Source organism: Chrysemys picta, chromosome 9, assembly GCF_011386835.1.
Source record: "Chrysemys picta bellii isolate R12L10 chromosome 9, ASM1138683v2, whole genome shotgun sequence".
Lineage (NCBI taxonomy): Eukaryota > Metazoa > Chordata > Testudines > Emydidae > Chrysemys > Chrysemys picta.
Window position 1 is genome coordinate 35,302,908 of NC_088799.1, and position 27,313 is coordinate 35,330,220.

Sequence of the window (27,313 nt, forward strand, 5' to 3'; positions counted from 1 at the left end):
CTGCAACACTTGTGCAACAAATCTTCGCCAGTGGTTGAACAGGAAAAGGAAATCTATGCCTTTTGCAGTGCCAATGATTTGGAGAGAGCCAACAGATCATACCAACAATTGTTACTTCTGCATGGTGCCTCCAGTTGGGAAAGGTGTGTCAAAGAAGAAAAAGTGGATTGTGCATTATCCAAACATTCCATCAGCTATACGCCCAGTACCCCACGGAGAAGGACTGCCGGTTCCTGATGCACCGGAATCATCCTCACTTGAGTCAGACGAGGAAGAGGATGAAACTTCTGGTCCTGAACCATCAATGTCACAGGACCCACGTTTTCTCCCATCGTCCTCCTCGGAACCACACCTCATAACACAAGGTGAACTGAATGACCTTGTCAGGGATTTGGAACTACCCAAGAGTAAGGCAGAGCTGTTGGGCTCCAGACTACAGCAGTGGAATCTCCTGGCAGGTGATGTTAGGGTTTCCATGTTCCGTGACCGTCAAAAGGATCTTGTCCCATTCTTCTTCATGGAAGGTGATCTTGTAGCCTGCAACAAAATCGATGGTTTGATGGCAGCCCTCAACATCGTTCACGATCCAGATGAGTGGAGACTGTTCATTGATTCATCGAAGACGAGTCTTAAAGCTGTTTTACTGCATAATGGCAATATTTTACCATCAATTCCAGTTGGTCATGCAGTCCATATGAAGGAAACCTATGACAACATGAAACAACTTTTGAGCTGCATAAACTATGACCAACATCAGTGGCAGCTTTGTGGCGATTTGAAGGTTGTTGCTCTCTTGGTCTGCAGACTGGATACACAAAGTACTGCTGTTTTCTCTGCGAATAGGATAGTCGTGCAAGAGATTCCCACTACATCAAGAAAGATTAGCCACTCCGACAGTCATTGGAGCCTGGGAGGAAAAGTGTTCAGCATCCACCACTTGTTGAATCAAGGAAGATTTTGTTACCACCCTTACACATCAAGCTGGGTCTGATGAAGAACTTTGTCCAGGCCATTGATAAAACACAAGCAGCTTTCAAGTACCTCCGTGGAAAATTTCCAATGTTAAGTGAAGCTAAGATAAAGGAAGGTGTCTTTGTTGGTCCTCAGATTCGTGAACTTCTTCGAAATGATGCATTTGACCATGCACTGCGTGGCAAGGAAAAGACGGCATGGAAAGCCTTCCAGTTAGTGGCAATAAATTTTCTCGGAAACAACAAGGCAGACAACTACAGGTTGTTGGTGGAAAACCTCCTCAAGGCATACAAAAGCCTTGGTTGCAACATGTCACTAAAGATACATTTTTTGCACTCTCATCTAGATTTCTTTCCACCGAACTGCGGAGCAGTGAGCGACGAGCATGGCAAGCAATTTCACCAGGACATTGCAACAATGGAGAAACGCTATCAGGGCAAATGGAGCCCATCAATGCTTGCAGACTATTGCTGGACAGTGACAAGAGATGCTCTATTTAATGAATACAAGAGACAAGCCAAGAAGCGCCGAGTAAACACTGAATAGGACTAAACTATGTACATAATAGTTTTTTGCCTTTTGTTTCATAATAAATTTTATTTATATAACCCTTTTGCTGATTTTTAAAGTGTTACATAAACAGGAGAGGTGAAATATTATCATGTAAAGCAACCATAAACACATGAAAAGACCTAGGTTTACAATTTATGATTAAAACTCTACTATCTACACAATATACATAGACATAAAATGTAAAAACTTAAATATCTTAGAAACAGTAGCCAGTTGTTTTAATTGTCATATTTGAATTCAGCATATCAAAGTACATAATAAATAGCACATTTTATCTCTGAAGCAGACGACTTCTCAAAAATTGTAGACCAGTGTTATAGGCCCTGTCAGCCTGACATGAACTCTGAGGAAAACAATGGAATGGCTGATATGAGACTTGATTAATAAAGAACTAAAGGAGGATAATATTATTAATGCCAGTCAGTATGGGTTTATGGAAAACATATCTTGTCAAACTGATCTTATATCTTTTTGGGGTGAGATTACAAATTGGGTTGATAAAGATAATAGTATTGATATTTAGACTTCTGTAAGGCATTAAAGTTAGTGTTGCATGACAGCCCCGCGCTGTGGGAGGGGGGGGAGCTCCAGGGGGCCAGCTGCTGCTCTGGCCACCCTGGGACCACTGCCAGGAGCCACTGAACTGCGGTGGCTCCAGCTGCCCCCTGGACCGCTGCTCAGGCAGTCCCCAGGGCCAGCTGCATCGGCTGCTTGGGCGGTCCCCAGGACCAGCTGCCTGGGGCCGCTAGAGCAACAGCCGGTGCGGCTGGCCACTCCAGCAGCAGCTGGTGTGGTTGGCTGCGGGGCCGCCCGAGCGGCTGGCTGCAGAGCCGCTCCAGCAGCAGCCAGTGTGGCTGTCCCCAGGGCCAGCTGCTTGGGCGCCCCTTGGGTCAGCCACACTGGCCGCTGCAGAAGTCACGGAGGTCACAGAAAGTCACAGAATCCATGATTTCTGCAATCTCTGTGAAAAACACAGAGCCCTAACAATTAATGACAGGTTTCAGAGGGGTAGCCATGTTAGCCCGTATCAGTAAAAATAACTAGGAGTCCTTGTGGCACCTTCGAGACTAACAAATTTATTTGGGCATAAGCTTTCATGGGCTATAACCCAGTTCATCAGATGCATGGAGCGGAAAATACAATAAGCATGTCTATTCAAGGGACACCATCATAGGACCTAACCACATCAGCCACACCATTAGGGGCTTGTTCACCTGCACATCTAGCAATATGATAGATGCCATCATGTGCCTGTATAAATATACAGCACATGAAAAGATGGGAGTTGTCCTACCAAGTGGGGGGTCAGTGCTAACGAGGCCAATTCAATTAGGGAAGATGTGGCTCATTCCCAACAGTTGACAAGAAGGGGTGAGTATCAATAGAGGGAAAATTATTTTTTGTAGTGACCCAGACACTCCCAGTCTTTATTCAAGCCTAATTTGATGGTGTCAAGTTTGCAAATTAATTCCAGTTCTGCAGTTACTCGTTGAAGTGTGTTTTTGAAGGTTTTTTGTTAAAGAATGGCCACTTTTTAAAGTCAGTTATTGAGTGTCCAGGGGGACTGAAGTGTTCTCCTACTGGTTTTTGAATGTTACAATTCTTGATGTCTGATTTGTGTCCATTTATTCTTTTGCGTAGAGACTGTCCAGTTTGGCCAATGTACATGGCAGAGGGGCATTGCTGGCACATGATGGCATCTATCATATTGCTAGATGTGCAGGTGAACGAGCCCCTAATGGTGTGGCTGATGTGGTTAGGTCCTATGATGGTGTCCCTTGAATAGATATGCGGACAGAGTTGGCAGCGGGGTTTGTTGCAGCAAGGACTCCTTGTTGTTTTTACTAACAATTAATATAAGCCATATTTACAGAATGGGGAACTTTATCCAGTATAGCATCACACTCCATACTGTGAAAATTCATTCAAGCAACTTTTCTTGATTTTGCTTGTAAAAGGGCTGTTTACTTCCTATATTTTGAAAATTATGAACTCTGAATGATTCACTCTCTGTCAAGATAAACAATAGCTTAGGATATCCAATGCTATAAAATTCCTACCTCTATCGTGAAGACTGTTTCTCAATGCCCTTTCAAACTGTTCTTCTTCAGTAAGCCCACCAGTGTACGTGTCATAATCCCCTGGTGTGTTGTATGGGTAACTTGGGTGTCTAGAATACCCTATAGAATGAGAACAAAAAAGCTAAAATAAATAAATAAAATGCTGGCATTGAATAAAATATTTGATTTTATTGTCTATCATCGCCTCAAGCAGGTTTTCCTTTTGAATTAGAAAACAAGTTTTAGATGGAAAAAAATGTGATTAATAAAGAATCTGCTACAAGCATATATGCAGTAAAACAAACTATTTGCCAGTTTTGTATGTTATAAATGATAGACTATGGTGGCAGGCAAGGCCTCCGGTAATTAATATTTTAAAGAAAATTGTATTCAATTTTTTTAAAATTACTTCATGGTTTATAAAAGTGTAATAAAATGCTCCATTTCAATAAAAGACTTTTACTCTAAAATTAAAAGGCTGAGTTTTAATGAGCCTTTTAAAATTTAAATGCCAAGAACTGGAGACCATATTAATGTGACAGAGTTAAAAAACAGAACTAAACTGAATTTTCAGTTACCTTTCATGCATCTTTTGACCTGTACTTCATTTCACTTCTCTCCACAGTCCCCAGCCCTCATTGTCTGCAACCATCAGCACTTTTCAGAATTGTCTTTGAGACCTAAAAAATCCCTGGCTCAAGGTACTCCTGCCAGAAAACCCTGCAATTTGCACGACAATCCAGAATTTAATATCTAACTGCTGCTGTACAAGCCTACTGATAGCACTGTGCTACTTGTACAGAGTATGAGTGAAAATTAGCATGATACTCACAGCCAGATCCAGGAACCCCCCCACTGTTAGATCTTCTTTAACATCCCAGCCACCACTTGTGGTCTGTTATTACCATCAACAACCAATCCTCACTTGAGTACTCAGAGCCTAATTCAGGGATCAGCAACCTATAGCATGTGTGCCAAAGGCAGCACGCGAGCTGATTTTCCGTGGCACTCTGCTGCCAGCTGGGGTTCCGTCCACCGGCCCCGCTTAGCCCACTGCTGGCCTAGGGTACAGGCTGCCGGCCCAGGGCTCTGCTCCTGGCCTCAGCCTGGCACTCTGCAGCCACCCCCAGCTGTGGCCCACTAGCCCCAGCCTGGGGCAGTGAGGGGTTCAGACAGGGGCAAGAGAGGGCGCAGCTCAGCACCCCCACCTTAAAAATTGTTCCAGCACCACTGGGATATTTTTAAGTCCTGATTTGCTGCTTATACCATGCCATGTGGAACAGCACACTGCGTTTGACGTTGTGCGTGCCGTCTGTCGCGATTCCCCCACCCCTTTCCCGCTGTGAGTTGAGGGGTACATTTGACAAAATGTCAGTTCCTAAGAAAGCAAAGTTAGATGTCCATTCATTTCAGCTTTCCTGGACAGGCACATTTGGATTTATTCAAAAGAAGGACCGTGCTGTTTGTGCTTTCTGTTGTGAAAGTGTTGTTTGTCGCACATCAAGTGTTCAACAACATTTTGAAACGAAGCACGAGAAAACCTTTCTTGATGAAGCAGACAAGCCTGAATCGATCAAAAAGGCAGTAGCAGGATATGAGAAACAAAGCAGTGTTTTAAATGCTTAAGTGTAAGTAAAAATCAAACTACAGAAGGAAGTTACAAGATTGCACAGTGCACTGCAAAAAACAGAAAGCCGTTTACAGATGGGGAATATAAAAAAGAAGTTTTTCTCAGCAGTTCAGAGGTTTTGTTCAATGATTTGCCAAATAAAGAAAGGATCGTATCTAGAATAAAAGAACTGCCTGTCTCTGCCAGAACAGTTGAGACACGCATAAGCGAAATGGCAGAAAACATTAACGAAAAGCAGACGACTGCATTAAAAGACTAAGCAGTGTTCAGTATTGCAGTTGATGGGAGTGTGGATATAAACAACGTTCCACATTTGGCAGTTGTTGCAAGATATTGTGCTTCCGATGAAAGCCAAGAGGAACTTTGTTGCCTAAAACCCCTGCATGGCACAACAAAGGGGGAAGATATAGTGGAAAGTTTTGTAAACCATTTTGAAGAACAAGGAGTTGAAATCAGAAAAATATTTTGTGCGACAACAGATGGTGCTCCTGCCATGGTTGGAAAACAGAAAGGATTTGTAAAGTTACTTGAAGTCAAATTGGCCGCCCAACAGCCAAATTTCACTGCATCATCCATCAAGAAAACCTGTGTGCTAAAATTTCTAATTCAGAGCTTAATAATGTGATGAATACAGTGGTGCGAATTGTGAATTTCCTTGTTGCTCGATCTGCTTTGACTCAGAGACAGTTTCAAGCACTGCTAGAAGAGATGGACAGTGCTTATAACGAAATTCCACTTCACAGGTGGCCTTTTTGTTGGAAAAAGCACAAAACTACCCTGAACTGGATAATGACAAATGGTTGTGTAAGCTCATGTTTCTAACTGACATCACCATTCACCTAAACGAACTCAACCTCTGTCTCCAACGTGCAGGGAAAACGGTTCTGGATCTTTATGAAGCCTGGAAGGCATTTGTTGTAAATCTAGCAATTTTTTCTCGGAATATTCGAACTTCGACTTTCCGCTACTTCCAACACATAAAAGAGCTATTGACACGTTGCATTGTCAGTGTTGATGAGATTGGAATGTACATGCAAGAACTGGAATCAGAATTTTCTGACAGATTTCAAGATTTCCAGCGATTTGGCTTAATGCTTTCTTTTCTAATTAAACCTGAAAAGTTCAAAGAAAGCGACTTGGATTTGTCTGCATCTCAGTGGATGGGTGTTGAAGATTTCAAAATGCAGCTCATTCAGTTAAAAAGCTCAGAATTGCGGGTATCAAAGTTTGGAGTTCTGCAGAGTGCACTTGAAGTTACCGAGAGAGCTCATGGGGCCTCTATTCTGACCTGCTGGATGTCCCTGCAAGTGAAATTTTACTGTTTGAAGAAAATTGCGTTTGCAATGCTTTTAGCATTTGAAGCCACATACCTGTGTGAGCAGGTATTTTCACACATGAAATCTGTCCTCTGTCCCTCTCGGAGCCGGTTAACAACTGATCACTCAGAAGCCTGTGTGCAGCTTAAAGTATCTAAATACGTGCCAGACACTGGAAATCTCAGCAAGGAAAAGCAAGGGCAAGGATCACACTAAACTGATATGATCTGCATTTTAATTTAATTTTAAATGAATTAATATAGACTTATAGAGAGAGACCTAAAAACATTAAAATGTATTACTGGCACGCGAAACCTTAAATTACAGTGAATAAATGAAGACTTGGCACATCACTTCTGAAAGGTAGCTGACCCTTGGCCTAGTTCAAGACATAAAGATCCACAGTTCATTGTCCAACTGACCATATGGAAGCAGAAAAAGAGGAAAGGAATTTAGAAGGTGAGGGGACAAGCAAGAGAGTAATTCTCCCTTCCAAAACAGATTTATAATTTTGGTGGACACCAGAAATCCTCAAGCCTGCCATTCACCTTGATGCTCCCGAATATGAAAAATGTTTGAGTTACAGTAAGTGAAATGTATGAAGATGCAAAACAAAAACTGTTACTAACCTTTCGTAACTGTTCTTCTTCAAGATGTATTGCTCATGTCCATTCCATGCTAGATGTGTTCGCACCGCGTGCACGGTTTTCCCTCAGTGGTATCCATTGAGACAGCTCTTCTGCCCTCTGGAGTCTAAAGGGTGCATTATAAACGCCCTGCAACCTCTCAGTTACTTCTTGCCAGTAACTCTGACAGAGGGGTAAGGAGGGTGGTCATGGAATGGACTAAGCAACACGTCTCAAAGAACAACAGGCGGAGTCGACAGTGCCATCACTGGCTCAGGGGAGGAAGAGTGGCCCGGCACGGGTCTCACTGTATTAATCTCTCCCCGCTTGTCTCTGTTTTGCACCAGAGAGCATCCTCTCCGGGTGCGCTGTTTATGTTTCTTCCACCACACCGGAAATGGTAAACGGTACGAGAGGGGTGCTCCACACAGATGTTGAAGTGCTTGGCACCGATTCAGAGGGGCTCGGCTCCAAGACTGGTCAGCCAAAGGTCCCTGTCCTTTTTAGTGTGAAGTCTGAAGTCCCTGCCGATCTGGCACTTATTTTACGTGAGTTTCCCCCAGATACTTTAAACAGCTAGAGTGCAGATCACTCATTGGCATAGGCTTGCCGCAAGAGGCACATGGCTTGAAGCCCCGGGGACTGGGGGCATGCCCAGTCCCTGGGGCAAAGAGTCCCTTGATGACACGGACCAACTATTCCCATTACTATATACATTAACACTAACTAACAAGTATATACACTAACTACAATAACTACACAAACCATGCACAAATTGTCCAAACCACTGGGAAAGAAGCCTTGCTGCAAAAAGGATTGTCCAGCAACCATCAAGAGTGGTAAAAAGGAACTGAGAGGGTGCAAGGCCAGTGGTGCCCCTTATACTGGCGCATATGTGCGCAACTCGAGAGGGCACTAGAACCGGCCCATCGGATACCGCTGAGGGAAAAATCTCTGACTACCTTGCACGCACACATCTAGCATGCAATGGACATGTGCAAGCACTCGAAGTAGTAGTGAACTATCAGGAAAAAAATAATCTTAAAATCTTCCCCATCTTGCCTCTCAAAAACACCAAATATTGGTTGACATTCTCTCGACTATTGTAACCTACCATATATACAATTTCAAAGACTACAAGTTAGCTCAGAAGCATTCAAACCCAGTGTGACACTACGCTCCTATATTCTTCATAGAGATATTGTTATGATATGATTGTGGCATAACTAGGATGTATTTTACACACGATAGCTCATGTGACATATCATTGAAAAGATTATGATTTACTGAATATGATTATCCTATTTGTATGCCTGTATCATTTTTGTATCTGAAGTTAGGAATATCATCTATGCTTTTATTACAAATGTGTGTATACCTGGGGAACACCCACTAGACAGAATGGAATCAGTTTATATGGCTGGCTGGGAAGGGCCATTAGGGAAAACAATAGGACTTTGAAGATGCTAATCTCCCACTGGGGAGCCTTTCTGGGAAGCTTTCCTGAGGACCTTACAAACAGTCTCTGTCTCATGGCTGCTATGGCCCTACAGAGGCATGTGACCAAGTCATCTGGTACTGGACTCCATCATAACACTAGTGTTTTTCCACTAACCGGGCATGAGAATCAAACTGGGAGACAAAGGTTCCTGCCATATGCTAAAGCTATTTAAAGCAGGGGAGTGACATCATCCCTGCCCAAAATGACTGCAGTAAACATCTAAGAAACAAAGATCGAAATGGGGGAGAAAGGCTGTACCCAAGCTAGAGCGCTTTTTAGCCTGTGAAAGGAATACCTAGAGTTTTAAGCTGCAAGCAAGTGCAGCTTGCCCTCAGGAATATCTGCAAACTACTTAAAAACAACCGTTAGGGTGAGAATTTGCTACTTTTATGTTCAATTTCTTTAGTATATTAAGCTTAGATTGTGTTTTGTTTTATTTGCTAGGTAATCTACTTTGATCTCTTTGCTATCCCTTATAATCACTTAAAATCTATCTTTTGTAGTTAATAAACTTGTCTTGTTTTGTCCAAAACCAGTGTGTGGAAATCATAACCTGGAGCAGAAAGCTGTATATTCCTCTCTACATTGAGGGAGGGGGAAATTTCATGAGCTTGCGCTTTACAGTTCTCTGTGCAGCACAAGATGGTATAATTTTGGGTTTGCCCTCTAGAGGGGGGTATGCACTTGAGTAACTGGGAAGTTCCCTAGCTTAGCCTTCCTATGCAAAGCTGATCTCAGCATCACTGTGAGTAGCTGCAGTTGGGTGTGCCCCTACCTGTATGTGTGCTGGTGAAGTGCAGTCTGAAGCCTGAGAAAGCATTTGGCAGGCTTGCCTCAGCAGTACTGTGTAAAAGGAGCCCAGGTTGGTGAGCAGGCGGGCTCAGTGGTACCCCAGTTCTAGGCGGAACCCCGAGGGGGGGGGAACGCATCACATCCAGTTCCTCCCATCCAATCAAAAATACATTCTATTTCTTCTCAATTTGAAAAATTAGAATATTTATGCATGAATCAAGCTGAGCATACCATTTCTCTTTATCTTCAGACTTAATACAACTAACAGTCATATTAATTAACTTAAAACATCAGCACAAAGTTAGCCCTCATATTGGGGTCCATGTGGATTTATTGACATATGTTAGGTAAATGAGTACAGACTGCAAGATGAAAATGTGAGAGACAAGGTGGGTGAGGTAACAGCTTTCATTGGACCAACTCCTGTTGGTGAAAGACAAGCTTTTGAGCTACACAGATCTCAAGAAGAGCTGTGTAACACAAAAGCTTGTCTCTCTCACCAACAGAAGTTTGTGCGGTGACAGATATTACCTCACCTACCCTGTCTTTCTAATATCTTGGGACCAGTACGGCTATGAGACCACTGCAAATAAAAGATGAAAACATGGCAGTTGATTATTATTTGTATTACAGAGTTTTGGTGCCGTAAACAAAGAAAAAGACAGATCTCGATATTACAGTCAAATAAGCTGCAAGATACAGACATAACCTGAATGTATATGTCTGCTACATCTATGGGCCTGAATAATGTCCTAAAAAATACTACCACTTGAAACAACAAATCAAACCTTTCAAAGAAATAGCTCATCTTAATGTATCAAATTACACAGTAGAATACAGTGATTTGAAAATCTCAAGAAAATGGGTATCTTTGCCCTTCTGCATATTTTTGAGAACAGAAACGAACAAATGAAACCAATTAAGAAATGTTAAAAAGTTTCGTGCTATTAATGCAATGAACATGGCAGAATTTCAAGGCATCACGGATGATGATTGCCCTAAACAGTCTAATTTATAAAAGAAAATATTTCTTTGTTATCATACTTTAACAAGCTGTAAAAGACCTTCAGTCATGCTGGTTCTTTTTAAAACCATATTTTTACATACAAATTAAGCCGACTGCATGACCCTATTGATTTGTACATACTTTTGATGCAATCCTTACATATTTTTCCCCATCCACATTATGTTCATTGAATGAATATTTTCCCTCCTGTAAATGTGAGTTAATCTTCTGGATATAATTTTATGTTGAACTTAGCTCAATAACTGCTTACTGATTTGTAGAATTCAACACTGCACATTTGACCATTATAAAAATAATTCTGGCACTAAAAAATGTAAATATATTCCTTGCCATACAAAAAAAAGAACGTATGTCATGTTTACGTTTGTTCCATAGCCAGAGTCTTATATGCTCAAGGTACTACATTTGATTAATTACCTTTACAAAGCCTTCAAATTGTAGTTCATAATGAGAAAGTGCCCCAAAACAACTTCCCAAGTTATGTGGGGTTCCTACTGTTCTAATTCTACTGTTCATATTTTCATAAGCTACATTTCTAAAAAACCCTAACACTCAAGTACTTATCCTAAACAAATTAAATAATGTTTACAACTACAAGTAGCTTGGCAGACACACAGGAAAATACAGCTAATGCACACCCCTTTGGCCGGCTACCATCCATACAGACTCATGGGCAGCAATAGCCTGAGCTGATGGTTTCCCGAGATGGGTGCCATAGGCTCCTTGCTTCTCCCAATCAGCCACAGCCCTGCTTGATGTAGGGCTGCACCAAAGATTGCACCTTTGGTGATAAGGAGCCCCTCTTATTGGCCAGCTCAGCTGAATACACGGAGATGCAAAAGTGTAATATTCTGCACCGTCCTCCTTAGTTGTGAGCTGGGGGAGGAATCAAAGGATCATTCAGGAGCTCCTTCTCCTACAGCAAGGTCTGCCCTCCAACCGATATGCTGGGGCAGGGGGGAAAGACAGCTTAAGAAAAGCAGTTGGTCGCTATCCTTGGGAGACTGTATTGGTACATAATTGCCAAATGTAAGTTATTATATTGATTGATACAGAATTGTGTTGAAGTTTCCATGTGTTCTACTACTTTGTGTTGCAATTTTGGTGGTGGATGTATTCTTTGCAGGGAGTACATTTGTTCTGCTCTTTGAGCCAGGATGGCAAGAAAGGGAAGATGTATAAAACTCCCAGAATTGTGGTTCTTATGTAGCTGGGACTGATACTCGTAAGCAAAAGCTGCATGGAGTCTGTCCTGTGTTGGCTCTAATGCTCTTTATAGGGGTAGTGCATGGCCTGGTACAAGCTAAATGTCCTGGCTCGGGTGGGACAGAGTATCTCTACCTGGTTAGCCATTTTTACTTTGGGGTCTGTCAATCATGAAAAGGGGTGGCTCATGCTGACTGGCTATAGCTACCCTTTGTGGCATATCCCTCCATTTTTAAAAATATTCTTCTTATTTAATAAACGTGCAGCCTTTGTGCCATAAACTATTCTTAACTTGTAAAGTGTCACTGTGGGGATCATTTGAGCAAATCTTAGTTGTTACTTCTAAACAACCATAGGTAAAAAGATTTCATATGCAAGAGTTTTTAAATTCATGGTGTTCTTTTAACTGAAAGCACAGAGAAAAAATGTCTTTACATGGCTCCCATCACCATTCAACAGGAAAAATTTGGTCAGAAAACTAGACCCACTCTTGCAAAAAAATTCTATGGGATCTTTAATTGCCACAAGTGCCAGGGATTATCAAACAAACAGATATTCTGATATGGAAAATACCCAGTCAGAGCTCTTATTAGGTGGGAAATACTCAGAAAAAATATTAATGGAATCCAGGACAAAATAAAAATCATGATGGACAAAAGGGTGTAGAAAGTATCAGCACTGGAAATGCAGGCAGAGAGGCAAAGAAATTTGAGACAGACTTTTACTTGTGGTGAGTGAAAGCTCCTTCAAGAGAAGTCACCAGGGGAGCGGGGGTGGGGAGAGGAGGAAAACATGATACATAGATAGTCTCAAGTAGGCCATAACTGGGCTCACTGTGGGAATGATAATGAGATGTGTCCGGGATCCTCTTTTGTCTGCTACTCCAAAACAGGCTGTGGAGACCTACAAGTATATGCACTACAACAGGGGTTCTCAAACTAGGAGTCGGGACCCCTCAGGGGGTTGTGAGGTTATTGGGGGGGGGGGGCGCGAGCTGTCAGCCTCCACCCCAAACCCTGCTTTGCCTCCAGCATTTATAATGGTGTTAAATATATTAAAAAGTGTTTTTAATTTATAAGGGTGGGTCGCACTCAGAGGCTTGCTGTGTGAAAGGGGTCACCAGAACAAAAGTTTGAGAACTACTGCACTACAAGAAGGACATGGATCAATGTACTGCACTATAAATGAAGTCATATGGAGCATGTTAAAGAAGTATGGGCTGGATGAATGAACTATAAGGTGGATAGAAAGCTGGCTAGATCGTCGGGCTCAACAGGTAGTGATCAACGGCTCCATGTCTAGTTGGCAGCCGGTTTCAAGCGGTCGGTCCTGGGGCCAGTTTTGTTCAATATCTTCATTAATGATCTGGAGGATGGCATGGACTGCACTCTCAGCAGGTTTGAGGATGATACTAAACTGGGAGGAGTGGTAGATACGCTGGAGGGTAGGGATAGGACACAGAGGGACCCAGACAAATTAGAGGATTGGGCCAAAAGAAACCTGATGTGGTTCAACAAGGACAAGTGCAGAGTCCTGCACTTAGGACAGAAGAATCCCATTCACTGTTACAGATTAGGGACCAAATGGCTAGGAAGCAGTTCTGCAGAAAAGGACCTAGGGGTTACAGTGGACGAGAAGCTGGATATGAGCCAAGAGCGTGCCCTTGTTGCCAAGAAGGTTAACGGCATTTTGGGCTGTATAAGTAGAGGCATTGCCAGAAGATCAAGGGACGTGATCATTCCCCTCTATTCGACATTGGTGAGGCCTCAACTGGAGTACTGTGTCCAGTTTTGGGCCCCACACTACAAGAAGGATGTGGAAAAATTGGAAAGAGTCCGCTGCCCCAGCGGAGGGCAACAAAAATGATTAGGGGGCTGGAGCACATGACTTATAAGGAGAGGCTGAGGGAACTGGGATTGTTTAGTCTGCAGAAGAGAAGAATGAGGGGGGATTTGATAGCTGCTTTCAACTACCTGAAAGGGGGTTCCAAAGAGGATGGATTTAGACTGTTCTCAGTGATACCTGATGACAGAACAAGGAGTAATGGTCTCAAGTTGCAGTGGGGGAGGTTTAGGTTGGATAATAGGAAAAACTTTTTCACTAGGAGGGTGGTGAAGCACTGGAATGGGTTCCCTAGGGAGGTGGTGGAATCTCCTTCCTTAGAGGTTTTTAAGGTCAGACTTGACAAAGCCCTGACTGGGATGATTTAGTTGGGGTTGGTCCTGCTTTGAGCAGGGGGTTGGACTACATGACCTCCTGAGGTCCCTTCCAACCCTGATATTCTATGATTCTATGTTCAAAGAGTTCTAATTCTCTAACTAGTGCCTCCGTCCATACACACTGGTATTGGCCTACAGTTCCTCTATGTCCTAACTTCACAATCCTCTGACAAAATTTAATTTTTCTAATCAAGTAACGCAACATGTAACTCGGGGTTCCAATAGATGCTCTTGTCCTGTAAAATTATACTGGCCATAAGGCTATTCTGCAGAATGTCTTCATTTTTCTCAATTACCAGTAGCTTACTACCACCACTAAGTGACAGAAGTTGTGTGCTGCAGCAACAGCGTCTCATAGGGATTGAGGATTTGAACAAAGCAATGGATAGTGCACTAGTGTCCAACATTAATTGCTTTTACCTTATCAGTCCCATTGTCAGTGATAAAGCAGCTAACTTTAGACTTCCCATCTAGACACATATCCAGGTTTCCCTGTAGTTTGTCCATTCTGTTTAGGAAAACATCTTTGTTGAGGAGGGTCATGTGAAGCAGAGATAATGTGTAGGGGTTCTGGGTCACGCACTGGCTGGAGAATTAAAAGAGCCTTAGGAGGAAGGAAGAAGGTAGTAATTAAGCTGTTAAGTGTCCAAAGATAGGAAAGGCATGAATTAAAAATTTCATGATGATCCAAATATTAGTAGCATAGTAAATGACATCCCCAGCGGTTCCCTTAAGAAACTTTCTTTGGGCCCTTCGATAAATACATAGAAAAAAAGCATCTCAAAACTATCTCAGCTACTAAAAACTGTTTCCCTAGTTAGCTGCCTGATCTGCTGTACAGTACCGTTAAAACAAGGCTCCTTGTCCATTGGCATCACAAAATGTTTGCATGCTGAGACCAGCAGTAAGTGTTAATGCTGCTGGTGCTATTGCTGAACTGACTTTGCTTTTGCTTTCTCCAATAGGGGCCCATCCCAGAGAGGAGAACCGAGAATTTAAGGGCTGTGTTGTTATTGCAGCTGCTATTACTACATAAGAGGAGAGAAAGAGGAGAAACACACCTAGTAGCAGTGGAGAAAATAACATGACAGGAAGGAATAGAGGTAGTGTCAAGTGTCATTCCACAACCACTACTGTTTTTAATAAAAAATGGCGATTTGAAATTCATACTCAATCTGAATGTAGTAGGTGGAGTATAATAACTAGGCTCAGGTTGCACAGACCATTTCTTTTGCTACACTGGTGCATGCTCATCATGCAGGAAATGGGAGAGTTACAGAGATAATTCCACTAAGGGTTGTCATCCTTTGTAGGTTTTCACCATGACTAATATTATGCATATATACAGTATCCGTACTTTGTGAGGTATTGGCTATGTGAAGCAGAAATCACCACCTATAGCACTTGTCTCAGCACATTTACCAATGTCTACATACTCCTCACACTTCCAGTATTTACATAATGTGACATGGAACAAAAGACTGCACTCTAACCAATTTCCTCTACTGAGGTTTTCAGCCTCTTCGTAGAGAAACTGCTTTTGAACTACCTATACATTCACCTAAAGAGGAAGGAAAAATATGGCACAGTATCACCAACATATAATCTTCCATCCTGAATGCTTTGAATTTCATATAATTTAATAAGAACAATGTTCAAAGTTGCTATTTAAAAAAAACCTGGTTATTTTATTTGTATATTTTGAGGCCAAGATACTTTCTTATGTACATTCATCATTTTCCACCACTTAACCAAATTTCATTTTCCAAATAACCAAATATTCTACAGTTCATAAAATGGTATCTTTATTTTTATTATTTTAAAGAAAAAAATACAAAGTTGAAAGGAAAAGTGAACAAAATTTTTAGACAATGGAGTGAAAGTGCTCACCTGAGTAGTAGTCTCTCTGTCTTGCAGAGTCATTAAAGTAGGGAAAGTCACCTACCAGGAAGAAATGTAATACACTTAATATTCATAAATAATTTTATAACCCTTCTACAAAAATTAAAAATTGAGTTTGCAGTATTACCACCTACAGAATCTTGGTCTTGTGTGATGAGGTTGTAGAACAGCGGGTTTTCTATAAAATTTTGCTCAGTAATAGTCAAAGTATTTAATGTTTATAATCTTAATATTTTTCTCTAAGTCTCAAAGTGATGTCTGATATAATAAAAAGGGAAGAACCATGCAGAAGAGAAGATACCCAGTAAACATTCTGCAGGGTAGGGAAATTTTTGCAGGTAAATTGTGCACTGGGAAGTTCCTCTGGAGCGGAGAAAGGAGCTAGCTGTTCAGTTTCAGGCCACGCCACAGAAAACTTACGGCTAGAGTAGCCCCTGTTCTGTCTGTGCCCTGCTACATAAGAGGAGGAAGAGAAGACTTGTGGATCCAGGAAACAATCAGTTGGCCCTGCCCCCAAATCCTGGCTGTACAGCAGTGTCCAGGTGATATCCTTCCCGCAGCAAAGAGCTCTCTCCAAATCCGGCCTCACCCATTGTACTACACTGTTTCTACCACCAGAGAGCACTACTACAGATGGGTGAAAGATTCACCCTTAAAAAAGGTGCGAACTGTCTCATATCTACCAAGCGGGTTGTGAAATCTCTCTCTCTTAGTTTTGCCACTTAAAAGTGCTAAATATCTGGAACTTACGGAGGCTTCATCACCAAACCCTGCATGCACTTCAAGCACCGTAAACTAGGTTCGACGGGGGACAGGTGAGCAAAGCCCACAGGTAAGTGGGGAACATGGAGACCGGGGAGATGGGTCGGAAACGAGAGGGAGTGTGGGCTATATTGGCAGAGAGAAAGGAGAGTCAGGACAAAACTGGGAGAAAAGATCAAACCAGTATCTTAGATGCCTATATACAAATGCGAGAAGTATGGGGAACAAGCAGGAAGAACTGGAAGTGCTAATAAATAAATACAACTATGACATTGTTGGCATCACTGAAACTTGGTGGGATAATACACATGATTGGAATGTTGGTGTGGATGGGTACAGCTTGCTCAGGAAGGATAGACAGGGGAAAAAGGGAGGAGGTGTTGCCTTATATATTAAAAATGTACACACTTGGACTGAGGTAGAGATGGACATAGGAGACGGAAGTGTTGAGAGTCTCTGGGTTAGGCTAAAAGGGGCAAAAAACAAGGGAGATGTCATGCTAGGAGTCTACTACAGGCCACCTAACCAGGTGGAAGAGGTGGATGAGGCTTTTTTCAAGCAACTAACAAAATCATCCAAAGCCCAAGATTTGGTGGTGATGGGGGACTTCAACTATCCGGATATATGTTGGGAAAATAACACAGCGGGGCACAGACTATCCAACAAATTCTTGGACTGCATTGGAGACAACTTTTTATTTCAGAAGGTTGAAAAAGCTACTGGGGGGAAGCTGTTCTAGACTTGATTTTAACAAATAGGGAGGAACTCGTTGAGAATGTGAAAGTAGAAGGCAGCCTGGGTGAAAGTGATCATGAAATCATAGAGTTTGCAATTCTAAGGAAGGGTAGAAGGGAGAACAGCAAAATAGAGACAATGGATTTCAGGAAGGCAGATTTTGGGAAGCTCAGAGAGCTGATAGGTAAGGTCCCATGGGAATCAAGACTGAGGGGAAAAACAACTGAGGAGAGTTGGCAGTTTTTCAAAGGGACACTATTAAGGGCCCAAAAGCAAGCTATTCCGCTGGTTAGGAAAGATAGAAAATGTGGCAAAAGACCACCTTGGCTTAACCACGAGATCTTGCACGATCTAAAAAATAAAAAGGAGTCATATAAAAAATGGAAACTAGGACAGATTACAAAGGATGAATATAGGCAAACAACACAGGAATGCAGGGGCAAGATTAGAAAGGCAAAGGCACAAAAGGAGCTCAAACTAGCTACGGGAATAAAAGGAAACAAGAAGACTTTTTATCAATACATTAGAAGCAAGAGGAAGACCAAAGACAGGGTAGGCCCACTGCTTAGTGAAGAGGGAGAAACAGTAACAGGAAACTTGGACATGGCAGAGATGCTTAATGACTTCTTTGTTTCGGTCTTCACCGAGAAGTCTGAAGGAATGCCTAACATAGTGAATACTAATGGGAAGGGGGTAGGTTTAGCGGATAAAATAAAAAAAGAACAAGTTAAAAATCACTTAGAAAAGTTAGATGCCTGCAAGTCACCCGGGCCTGATGAAATGCATCCTAGAATACTCAAGGAGCTAATAGAGGAGGTATCTGAGCCTCTAGCTATTATCTTTGGAAAGTCATGGGAGACGGGAGAGATTCCAGAAGACTGGAAAAGGGCAAATATAGTGCCCATCTATAAAAAGGGAAATAAAAACAACCCAGGAAACTACAGACCAGTTAGTTTAACTTCTGTGCCAGGGAAGATAATGGAGCAAGTAATTAAGGAAATCATCTGCAAACACTTGGAAGGTGGTAAGGTGATAGGGAACAGCCAGCATGGATTTGTGAAGAACAAATCATGTCAAACCAATCTAATAGCTTTCTTTGATAGGATAACGAGCCTTGTGGATAAGGGTGAAGCGGTGGATGTGGTATACCTAGACTTTAGTAAGGCATTTGATACGGTCTCGCATGATATTCTTATCGATAAACTAGGCAAATACAATTTAGATGTGGCTACTATAAGGTGGGTGCATAACTGGCTGGATAACCGTACTCAGAGAGTTGTTATTAATGGTTCCCAATCCTGCTGGAAAGGCGTAACGAGTGGGGTACCGCAGGGGTCTGTTTTGGGACCGGCTCTGTTCAATATCTTCATCAACGACTTAGATATTGGCATAGAAAGTACGCTTATTAAGTTTGCGGATGATACCAAACTGGGAGGGATTGCAACTACTTTGGAGGACAGGGTCATAATTCAAAATGACCTGGACAAATTGGAGAAATGGTCTGAGTTAAACAGGATGAAGTTTAACAAAGACAAATGCAAAGTGCTCCACTTAGGAAGGAAAAATCAATTTCACACATACAGAATGGGAAAAGACTGTCTAGGTAGGAGTACGGCAGAAAAGGATCTAGGGGTTATAGTGGACCACAAGCTAAATATGAGTCAACAGTGTGATGCTGTTGCAAAAAAAGCAAACATGATTCTGGGATGTATTAACAGGTGTGTTGTGAGCAAGACACGAGAAGTCATTCTTCCGCTCTACTCTGCTCTGGTTAGGCCTCAGCTGGAGTATTGTGTCCAGTTCTGGGCGCCGCACTTTAAAAAAGATGTGGAGAAATTGGAAAGGGTCCAAAGAAGAGCAACAAGAATGATTAAAGGTCTTGAGAACATGACCTATGAAGGAAGGCTGAAAGAATTGGGTTTGTTTAGTTTGGAAAAGAGAAGACTGAGAGGGGACATGATAGCAGTTTTCAGGTATCTAAAAGGGTGTCATAAGGAGGAGGGAGAGAACTTGTTCACCTTAGCCTCTAAGGATAGAACCAGAAACAATGGGTTTAAACTGCAGCAAGGGAGGTCTAGGTTGGACATTAGGAAAAAGTTCCTAACTGTCAGGGTGGTTAAACACTGGAACAAATTGCCTAGGGAGGTTGTGGAATCTCCGTCTCTGGAGATATTTAAGAGTAGGTTAGATAAATGTCTATCAGGGATGGTCTAGACAGTATTTGGTCCTGCCATGAGGGCAGGGGACTGGACTCGATGACCTCTCGAGGTCCCTTCCAGTCCTATAATCTATGAATCTATGAATCTATTGACAGCAAGTAGGATAAATCTTCAGGCTAGTGACCTACTGGATTATTTGTTAACGATTTATTTTGCTATTTAAAAACAGAGCTAAAACAAATCATTTAATATAACAGCTTCAGTGAAAAGTAGAAAGAGAACAGAATTCTGAACTGATAAGGTAGTCTCATTATACATTAGCTATATTCACATTTAACAAGGTATCATGAATAAATATATTACATTGGTCAACCTTATTGTAAATAAGCTACATATCCATATTTATTATTATTTTTAGTTTACCCAAATATTTATTGTGAAAAGCTTTTGTTATGCTGAGAACATCAGCTACTATAGAAAATTCAAAGCACAACTTTTGACTATTTACATTTTTGAATGAACATATAAAACACACTATGTCATCAGGCCCAGCCCTGCAAACTTTCAGTAATGTCACCCTTGTATTTTTACCTGATTCAAACAGTGAAGTCAGTGGGACTACTCACATAAGGAGTTGCAGGACTGGGCCCATGGTTTGTATTTCTAAATACACAGATGTGCAGTATTTGCATTCCCCCCCCCCCCCCCATTTAACTAGCACCATGTGTAAACCTGTAGTAATACAATACCAAAATCAACAATATTGGAAATTCTTTAGACAACTGTCTAAACGCCAAAAGCTCACTTTCAAAATGTGGGTACTTCCAATATAATTTATACAGGTAATAAAAAGATAGAAATGTACCATACTCAGCATAATATAACAACATGATATTTCTCTGGGTTTACTACACTTCATTTAAAATGAAGGTTTTTAAATGGCATTTTAATTTTAGCCCAGATTTTTTTTAAATAATTTATTGTCTTAGGAAGTACAAACATTTGAAAAATATTTGATCCTGTTCTTGGCTCTATTTATTTCTAATAACCCAAATCTTAAATTTAATATTGAGCTAGAATGTTAACTTCTTGTCATGCCAAGAGTGTTCACTATGTACCTGCAATTGCTTTCATGAGCATCTTCAGAGGCCCCAGCGTGTACATCAATCCAACAAGAATACCTGCCAGATGCCCAGCAAAAGAAGTCCTAGGAGGAACAGAATCACTTGTGAGAGTTTGTATGCCTGACGATTAGATATATTCTGTATTCCCATTATTCCAATGTATGTCAATTGGTCACAGTTTGCAGTCTTTGTTCCATATGTCTTTTATTCTGTGCAGTTTAATACATCTCAAAGAACAACATTTTCCACCTTTTTTGACCGCTGAAATGAGTAACAACCACAATATGTTTTAAAGGAACACCGCTGACCAAATGAGGAGCTAAAAGTGACTGATATATTACAAGAATCAATATGCCTCAAACAAAATAAGAAGAGTTGGACAAATGGTATAAATTTCATTCAGCTTTAGTTTGTTTCTGTTGTACAAAAAGCATCATCTAAAATTAGTTCTCTTTTTAGCTCTTGAAATTCCTGATTCAGCATTACACTGCTCCTGTTTTACATCAATGGAACTCTACTGAAATCAGCGACGCTACAAAGGCATAAAACTGGAGTAAAGCCATGGTAAATCAGGTCATTGTAAAAGGTAAATTACCACACTGTGTTTATAAAATAATTCAGAACTACTGCACATTTTAAAATATTAAATATATAGGTAATGAGTAGCACTACAATATCTTTTGTAAGTAAACAGATCTGGCTTTGTTTCTAAACAAGAGCTTTATATAACTAATATTTTTAATTTTGGTGATGGTTTGGATAATGAGGTTCTCTTTCCCATGAACTCACTATAAACTCTGGCTAGCAGTGCAAGGCTTCTTTAAAACTGTATGTCGAAAAAATTTGGTCCTACTCTTTAGTTTTCTAAGACCCTCCAGTCTGACCCCCGCCCAAAATCTTATTATGTAGTAGTACTAAGTAATAAGTAGTACTGCAGAAAAAGATGTAGGGCAGTGGTCCCCAAATATTCTTGTGTCACGCCCCACCTTATCCGTAATGGAATCTGTCCGTGCCCCTCACTCCCAGGAGCTGCAATCGGGAGATGGGGCCATGGACAAGAGTAGAGCCGGGCCCAGGAGTAGAGGCACGATCGGGGCCAGGAGCCGAAGCTGCGACTGGGAGCGAGGCTGTGGCTGGAGCCCAAGGCCGGGAGCCAAGCTGGGCCTGGGGGTGGGGCCAGAGCAGAGCTGGGGGCAGAGCAGGGCTGTGTGGTGCTTCCTCCCTGCCCCCTACTGGGGTTGGCTCAGGCCCCACTGCACCCCCTCCGAACATTCCTCCGCACTCCACCAGGGGGGTGCATCCCACAGTTTGAAGATTATTAGGGGTTATTAAAGTGGATCAGAAGTTGCATATAAGCCAATGATGTGATGCAGTTGTGAAAAAGGCTATTATTCTGGGTGTTGCACCGTACTGAGCACTGGGGAGGCTTCAGCTGGAGTACTGTGTCCAGTTTTCGGCAACATACTTTAAGAAAGCTGTGGACAAACAGAAAAGAGTCCAGAGGAACAACTAAAATGATAAATGGTTTAGAAAACCTGAACTATGAGGAAAGGTTAAAAGAACTAGGCAAGTTTAGCCTTGAGAAAAGAAGACTAGGGGAAAAAGAGTAAGGAACTTGAGAACAGTCTTCAATTTTCAGCTTTCAGAGCTATTGTTCTGAAGAGTTCTTCCTGAAGCGAAGGTACGAAGCCCTGATTCAGTGCTGGTCTACTTCCAGTTAATATATGAAGAAGAATGCGCCACTGTAAAGACTGCGAACAAAGAGGGCACACAATGCCAAAATGTTCATTCTACAATTTATTCACCTAGATCTCTGTCAAAGAATTTTTCCAAATGCTATAAAAATCTGAGGTGACCAACTCTGCCACTAACAAGATCTAGTTTTGGCTATTACACCCACATGGAGGCATATTTAGGTTACAGCATTAAGATTTAAAAAAAAGTCAAAGTGTGAAAAAGAAAAACTTGTTTTAGCTTGTTAGAACTTACAGCTGGTATCCAACGTATTGAAGGATAAGACAGACCAGTTCCCAAAGATAAATGAAACCCTGGATTTTGCTAGTGGTCCTCCTGCTTATGTGAAAACAGGAGACCTGAAGTCTTTGTAGACTGAGCTCCTCCCTTGGGAACCTCTAGCCCCCAACCCTTTTGTAGGGGAGGTAGGAAGGATTCAGAAGCAAGCTGAGTCATAGGGGTGAGCCAAAGCGGGATGACTCCATGTTACTGGTTCTGTGTTGGGAGTCCTGAACACGATTCTGGACCCAGTTAAATGCCTGGTATGAGAGAGCAGGAAGTGGGGTGCCATGCACCCCTCCCAGTGTTAAATAAAGTTGCGACCAGCTGCTTAAATTCATTCTATGTATCTGCTATTCATTCACCTGCATGTATTGATCAACTACATTGGCATTTACAGCAATTGGGTCAGGACTTCCAGTGTAAGTTGGTTTCAGAGTAGCAGCCGTGTTAGTCTGTATCCGCAAAAAGAACAGGAGTACTTGTGGCACCTTAGAGACTAACAAATTTATTAGAGCATAAGCTTTCGTGGACTACAGCCCACTTCTTCGGATGCATATATATATGTGTAAGTTGCTTTTCTATAAGTTTAAAGCTCTATAAGTACTCCCTCCAGGCTGGAATTTGACTTTAAATTTTTTGGCATCCAAGTAATTTTAACACACGTCCTAAAGACATAATGTAATACCTGCACATGAAAAACCTTTCATAACTTATAGTAAGATCATCCTGTCTGAAGATTTTTAATTACAAGGAATCACTTAACAGTGAGAGTATGAAATCTCTACTTCTTTATTGTTTTGCTTTTATGGTCCCTACTTCTCTCTTATTTAACTGTATAGTTTCTGTCTGTTACATAACTAATTTTGCAAGATGTAAGTCACCTAAGGTGGTGGCAGGGCTTTGGAGCTGTGCTCTGGCTCCACTCCAGCTCCAGGCAAAAACCTGCAGCTCCACTGCTCCGGAGCTGCTCCACACTCCAGCTCCGGGCTCCGTTCCAAAGCCCTGGGTGGGATAGAATTGGGTAAAGGATTATTTTGAAATATATTAGGATATAATCAAAGAATTATTTTGTAATACTTTAGTAAAATGATTGGTTAAGGTATAGCTAAGCAGGACTCAAGTTTCACTATATCAACCGAGTTCCAAAAGGAAGTTCTTTGGAATCAACTCCAGGACACAGCCCCAAGATCAGAACTGCCAGATCTCAACATCCTGTCAACTATATCGTACAGAAACTGGAGTCCCCGGATGACCCGATTCTGACTGTCCAGCAGGAAAAGTTCGTCTGCCTTATTGGGAGTGGTGAGCATTGTATGCTTAGTGTGTGCATTCTGTTTTGATGATTGTTAATAAACATAGGTTAGGGATTTCACTGTGTAAGGATCTTTCACTGGTGAAAGACCCTGCAAACCTGCAGAGCGTAAGGGTTACGCCTTGAGCCTTAGGGTATGTCTACACTTGCAGAGTTTTTGCACTGCAAGTTTCACCGGTGATAGGGAACCGGTGAAAGAAAAGCGCTGGTTTGTGTACTCACTTAATTTCTCAGGCGTCAGAGAGTGTTTACACTAGCAGCACTTCCATCGCCGATGAGAGCAGCGCTGTAGGGCAGCTATCCCACAGTGCAGCTCTCTCGATAGGTCTTGTGGGAAGGGGAAGGTGAGCGGAAGGCATTCTGGGTCGCTGCTCAGTGCCCCGTGCTGCACTGCTTCATGTCCCAGCAGCCACATTACTTCCTTGTTTCTTTCATGGCATTTTTTTTAAAAACCCCTGCTGTCTGGCTGCTTTCCCTGCCATATCTACGAGCAATGGGAAAGGGAGTTTCAAACTTCCCAGGGCTTACAGGGGGAGGGGCGGACGTCCATTTACCTAGCATCAGAGCAGCAGAAATTCTGGCCAGAGTGACACTTTTGGAACTGTGGAATATCCTTCAGAGGCCAAAAAGTGTTTACACTGGTAGAACGTGTCTTCACTTTCACAACAGCGCAAAAAGAACAGCGGTAAGAGCTGTATGCCTCTTGTGAAGGTAGTTTTCTTTTTGCGGTGAAACTTCTGAGTTTCACTGCAAAAAGTCATTAACAAGTGTAGACGCTCCTATGATTTTAAAGGGACATATTGCGCTTTAAATGACAAGTGTAGACATAGTCTTAGGAACAGGGTAAAGGTGGTTGCCCTAGAGTGTGAGGTTATGCACTGAGCCCTAGGAACTGGGTAAAGGTGGATGCCCCTAGAGTGTGCAGGTAACAAAAACGATCAAGAACATTACAGGAAAGCAAATGAAATCCAAATGATTTGTTTGCATATGAAAAACTTAATTTTTCCCACAATTTTATTCTAATGGTATACTAATACAGAACTGGGATCTTCATTTTTTAATTAGAAATAACTTCTGTGACAGACCCAGACCAGTGGGGTACAGGAGTCTGGTAGAGGGCAAATATACTGGTCACTGGATGAGTAGTTTTCTGTTCCCTGAGTGACCAGAGCAGGGGTTGCACTAGAGTAATCAGGAACCTGCTAGAACCAGTTAAGGCAGGCAGACTAATTAAGTCACCTGGAGCCAATTAAGAAGAAGCTGCTAGAATCAATTAAGGCAGGCTAATCAGGGCACCTGGGTTTTAAAAGGAGCTCACTTCAGTTTGTGGTGCGAGTGTGAGGAGCTGGGAGCAAGAGGCGCAAGGAGCTGAGAGTCAGAGGGTGTGCTGCTGAAGGAGTGAGGAGCACAAGCGTTATCAGACACCAGGAGGAAGGTCCTGTGGCGAGAATAAGGAAGGTGTTTGGAGGAGGCCATGGGGAAGTAGCCCAGGGAGTTGTAGTTGTCATGCAGCTGTTACTGGAGGGTAGGGTTACCATACGTCCGGTTTTTCCCGGACATGTCCGGCTTTTTGATAATCAAACCCCCGTCTGGAGGGAATTGCCAAAAAGCCAAACATGTCCGGGAAAATACCAGCCAGGCACTTCCCCTCCCGCGGCTGCTCTGCTCCTCCCCTGACTCTTCGGCTCTGTTTAAGAGCCGAGCTGCCCAAGCGCTACCGGCTTCGGGCAGCCTCCATGCCACCGGACCCTGCGCCGCCGGAGCAGAGCAGCTGGAGCCCGGGAGGGGAACTGCCCGGCCGGTAGCTGGGGTCTGGAGGCATGGGGGCTGCCCGAAGCCGGTAGCGCTCGGGCAGCTTGGCTCTTAAACAGAGCCGAAGAGTCAGGGGCGGAGCAGAGCAGCCGCGGGAGGGGAAGTGCCCGGCCGGGGGCGCAGAGTCCGGAGGCATGGGGGCTGCCCGAAACCTGAGCGCTACCGGCTTCACGGTTTGCTGGGCAGCCTCCAGACCCTGCGCCCCCAGCTGGGCGCTTCCCCTCCCAGGCTCCAGCTGCGCTAGGGAAGCGCCGGCTGGGGGCGCAGGGTCTGGAGGCTGCCCGGCAAACCGTGAAGCCGGTAGCGCTTGGGCAGCCGTTTTCGTGTGGCTGGGAGGAAGGAGGGGAAGTTAGGGCGGGGACTTTGGGGATGGGGCGGGGAATGGGCAGAGTTGGGGCAGGGAATGGGCGGAGTTGGGGCAGGGAATGGGCGGAGTTGGGGCGGGGCCAAGGCCCAGTGGAGTGTCCTCTTTTTTTATTTTTTAAATATAGTAACCCTACAGGAGGGACTATATTCAGCTGCAGTCCACAGGGCCCTGGGCTGGAACCCGGGGTAGAGGGCAGGCCCGTGTTCCCCCCCAAACCTCCCATTTGACCTGGACTGTGGGTTCTTCCAGAGGGGAAGGTCTCTGGGCTGTTCCCCAACCCACATGGTGAATCTCCGAGGCAAGAAAATCCGCCAATAAGCGCAGGCCCCACCAAGATACAGGAGGAACTTTGTCACACTTATCACCAACATTGCATGATTTATCTTACATTGTTTCAATCTTTCTAACATTTGTAGCTTTAATCATCTGAAATATCGAATTTTAACAGAACAAAAATATTTATGTCACCATCTCTTTTTAACAGTGTTCTGTAGTTAAAAAAAAAAGTGATTGGCGTTATACAGATATAAATTATAGGACAGCACATCAGCCAACCATTTAGTCCAGAACTTTTAGCTCAAACCACCATTATTACAGTCTTTTGGAGAAACAGCTTCTTATTTGTTTTCATGTATTTCTTACCATTTGTCTACTGAGAGGCCACATTAGATTAAAGTGTGCTCTTAAAAAAAAAAAAAAAAAAAAGCAACAGCTTTAGGAAACTGACATACTGTAAGCTACCACTTTCTTTAGACTTTCTTTAGATAAAGTGATGAATTTCTCAAAACAATAAGTGCTAGTTCAACTAAATCAATGGCACGTACAGCCAAATACACAAGCCGATTTATGTTCTTCATTGCTAAATTAAAACATGCTTAGCAAGTAGGCCCTATAGCTAATTTAAGAATTCAAACTATTTGAATGCAAATCAGACCACATTAAATCATCACACAAGGAGGAATCAACTACTGATTTAGAGCAGCACTGCACAGAAAAACACTATTGAGTTTTATTATTATTAATTATTATTATTAACAAGCTTTCCCCTTTCAGGTTATTTTGTAATAAATCTGGAATTTTGAATTACCTGGTAAATCTTTACCAGCCAAGTCTGGCAAAGAACAGAAGCCAGGAAACTGGCTCTCACTGGTTAACATCACTTCTCCAGACTCATATGAAATTAATTTCCTTGTGTAACTGAA

At 42.5% G+C, this 27,313-nt stretch overlaps 1 protein-coding gene across 10 annotated transcripts in view; it reads right to left on the reverse strand.

Annotated features, from left to right (window-relative positions):
• The window catches only part of RHBDD1 (rhomboid domain containing 1), a 110,726-nt gene that overhangs the window by 54,100 nt on the left and 29,313 nt on the right, over positions 1 to 27,313 (reverse strand). For 6 of the 10 annotated variants that reach the window (XM_042853596.2, XM_005282571.4, XM_065558007.1 and 3 more), the window contains exons 4-6: positions 20,599 to 20,687; positions 15,813 to 15,863; positions 3,606 to 3,725 (exon numbers count right to left, since the gene is read on the reverse strand). In XM_042853596.2, coding sequence (XP_042709530.1) covers positions 3,606 to 3,725; positions 15,813 to 15,863; positions 20,599 to 20,687 — 260 coding nt within the window. Of the gene's footprint in view, positions 1 to 1,755; positions 1,889 to 3,605; positions 3,726 to 14,342; positions 14,527 to 15,812; positions 15,864 to 20,598; positions 20,688 to 27,313 lie in introns of those variants that run through there. The other 4 variants (XM_024103273.3, XM_065558009.1, XR_010590659.1 and 1 more) reach the window with 3 other exon arrangements.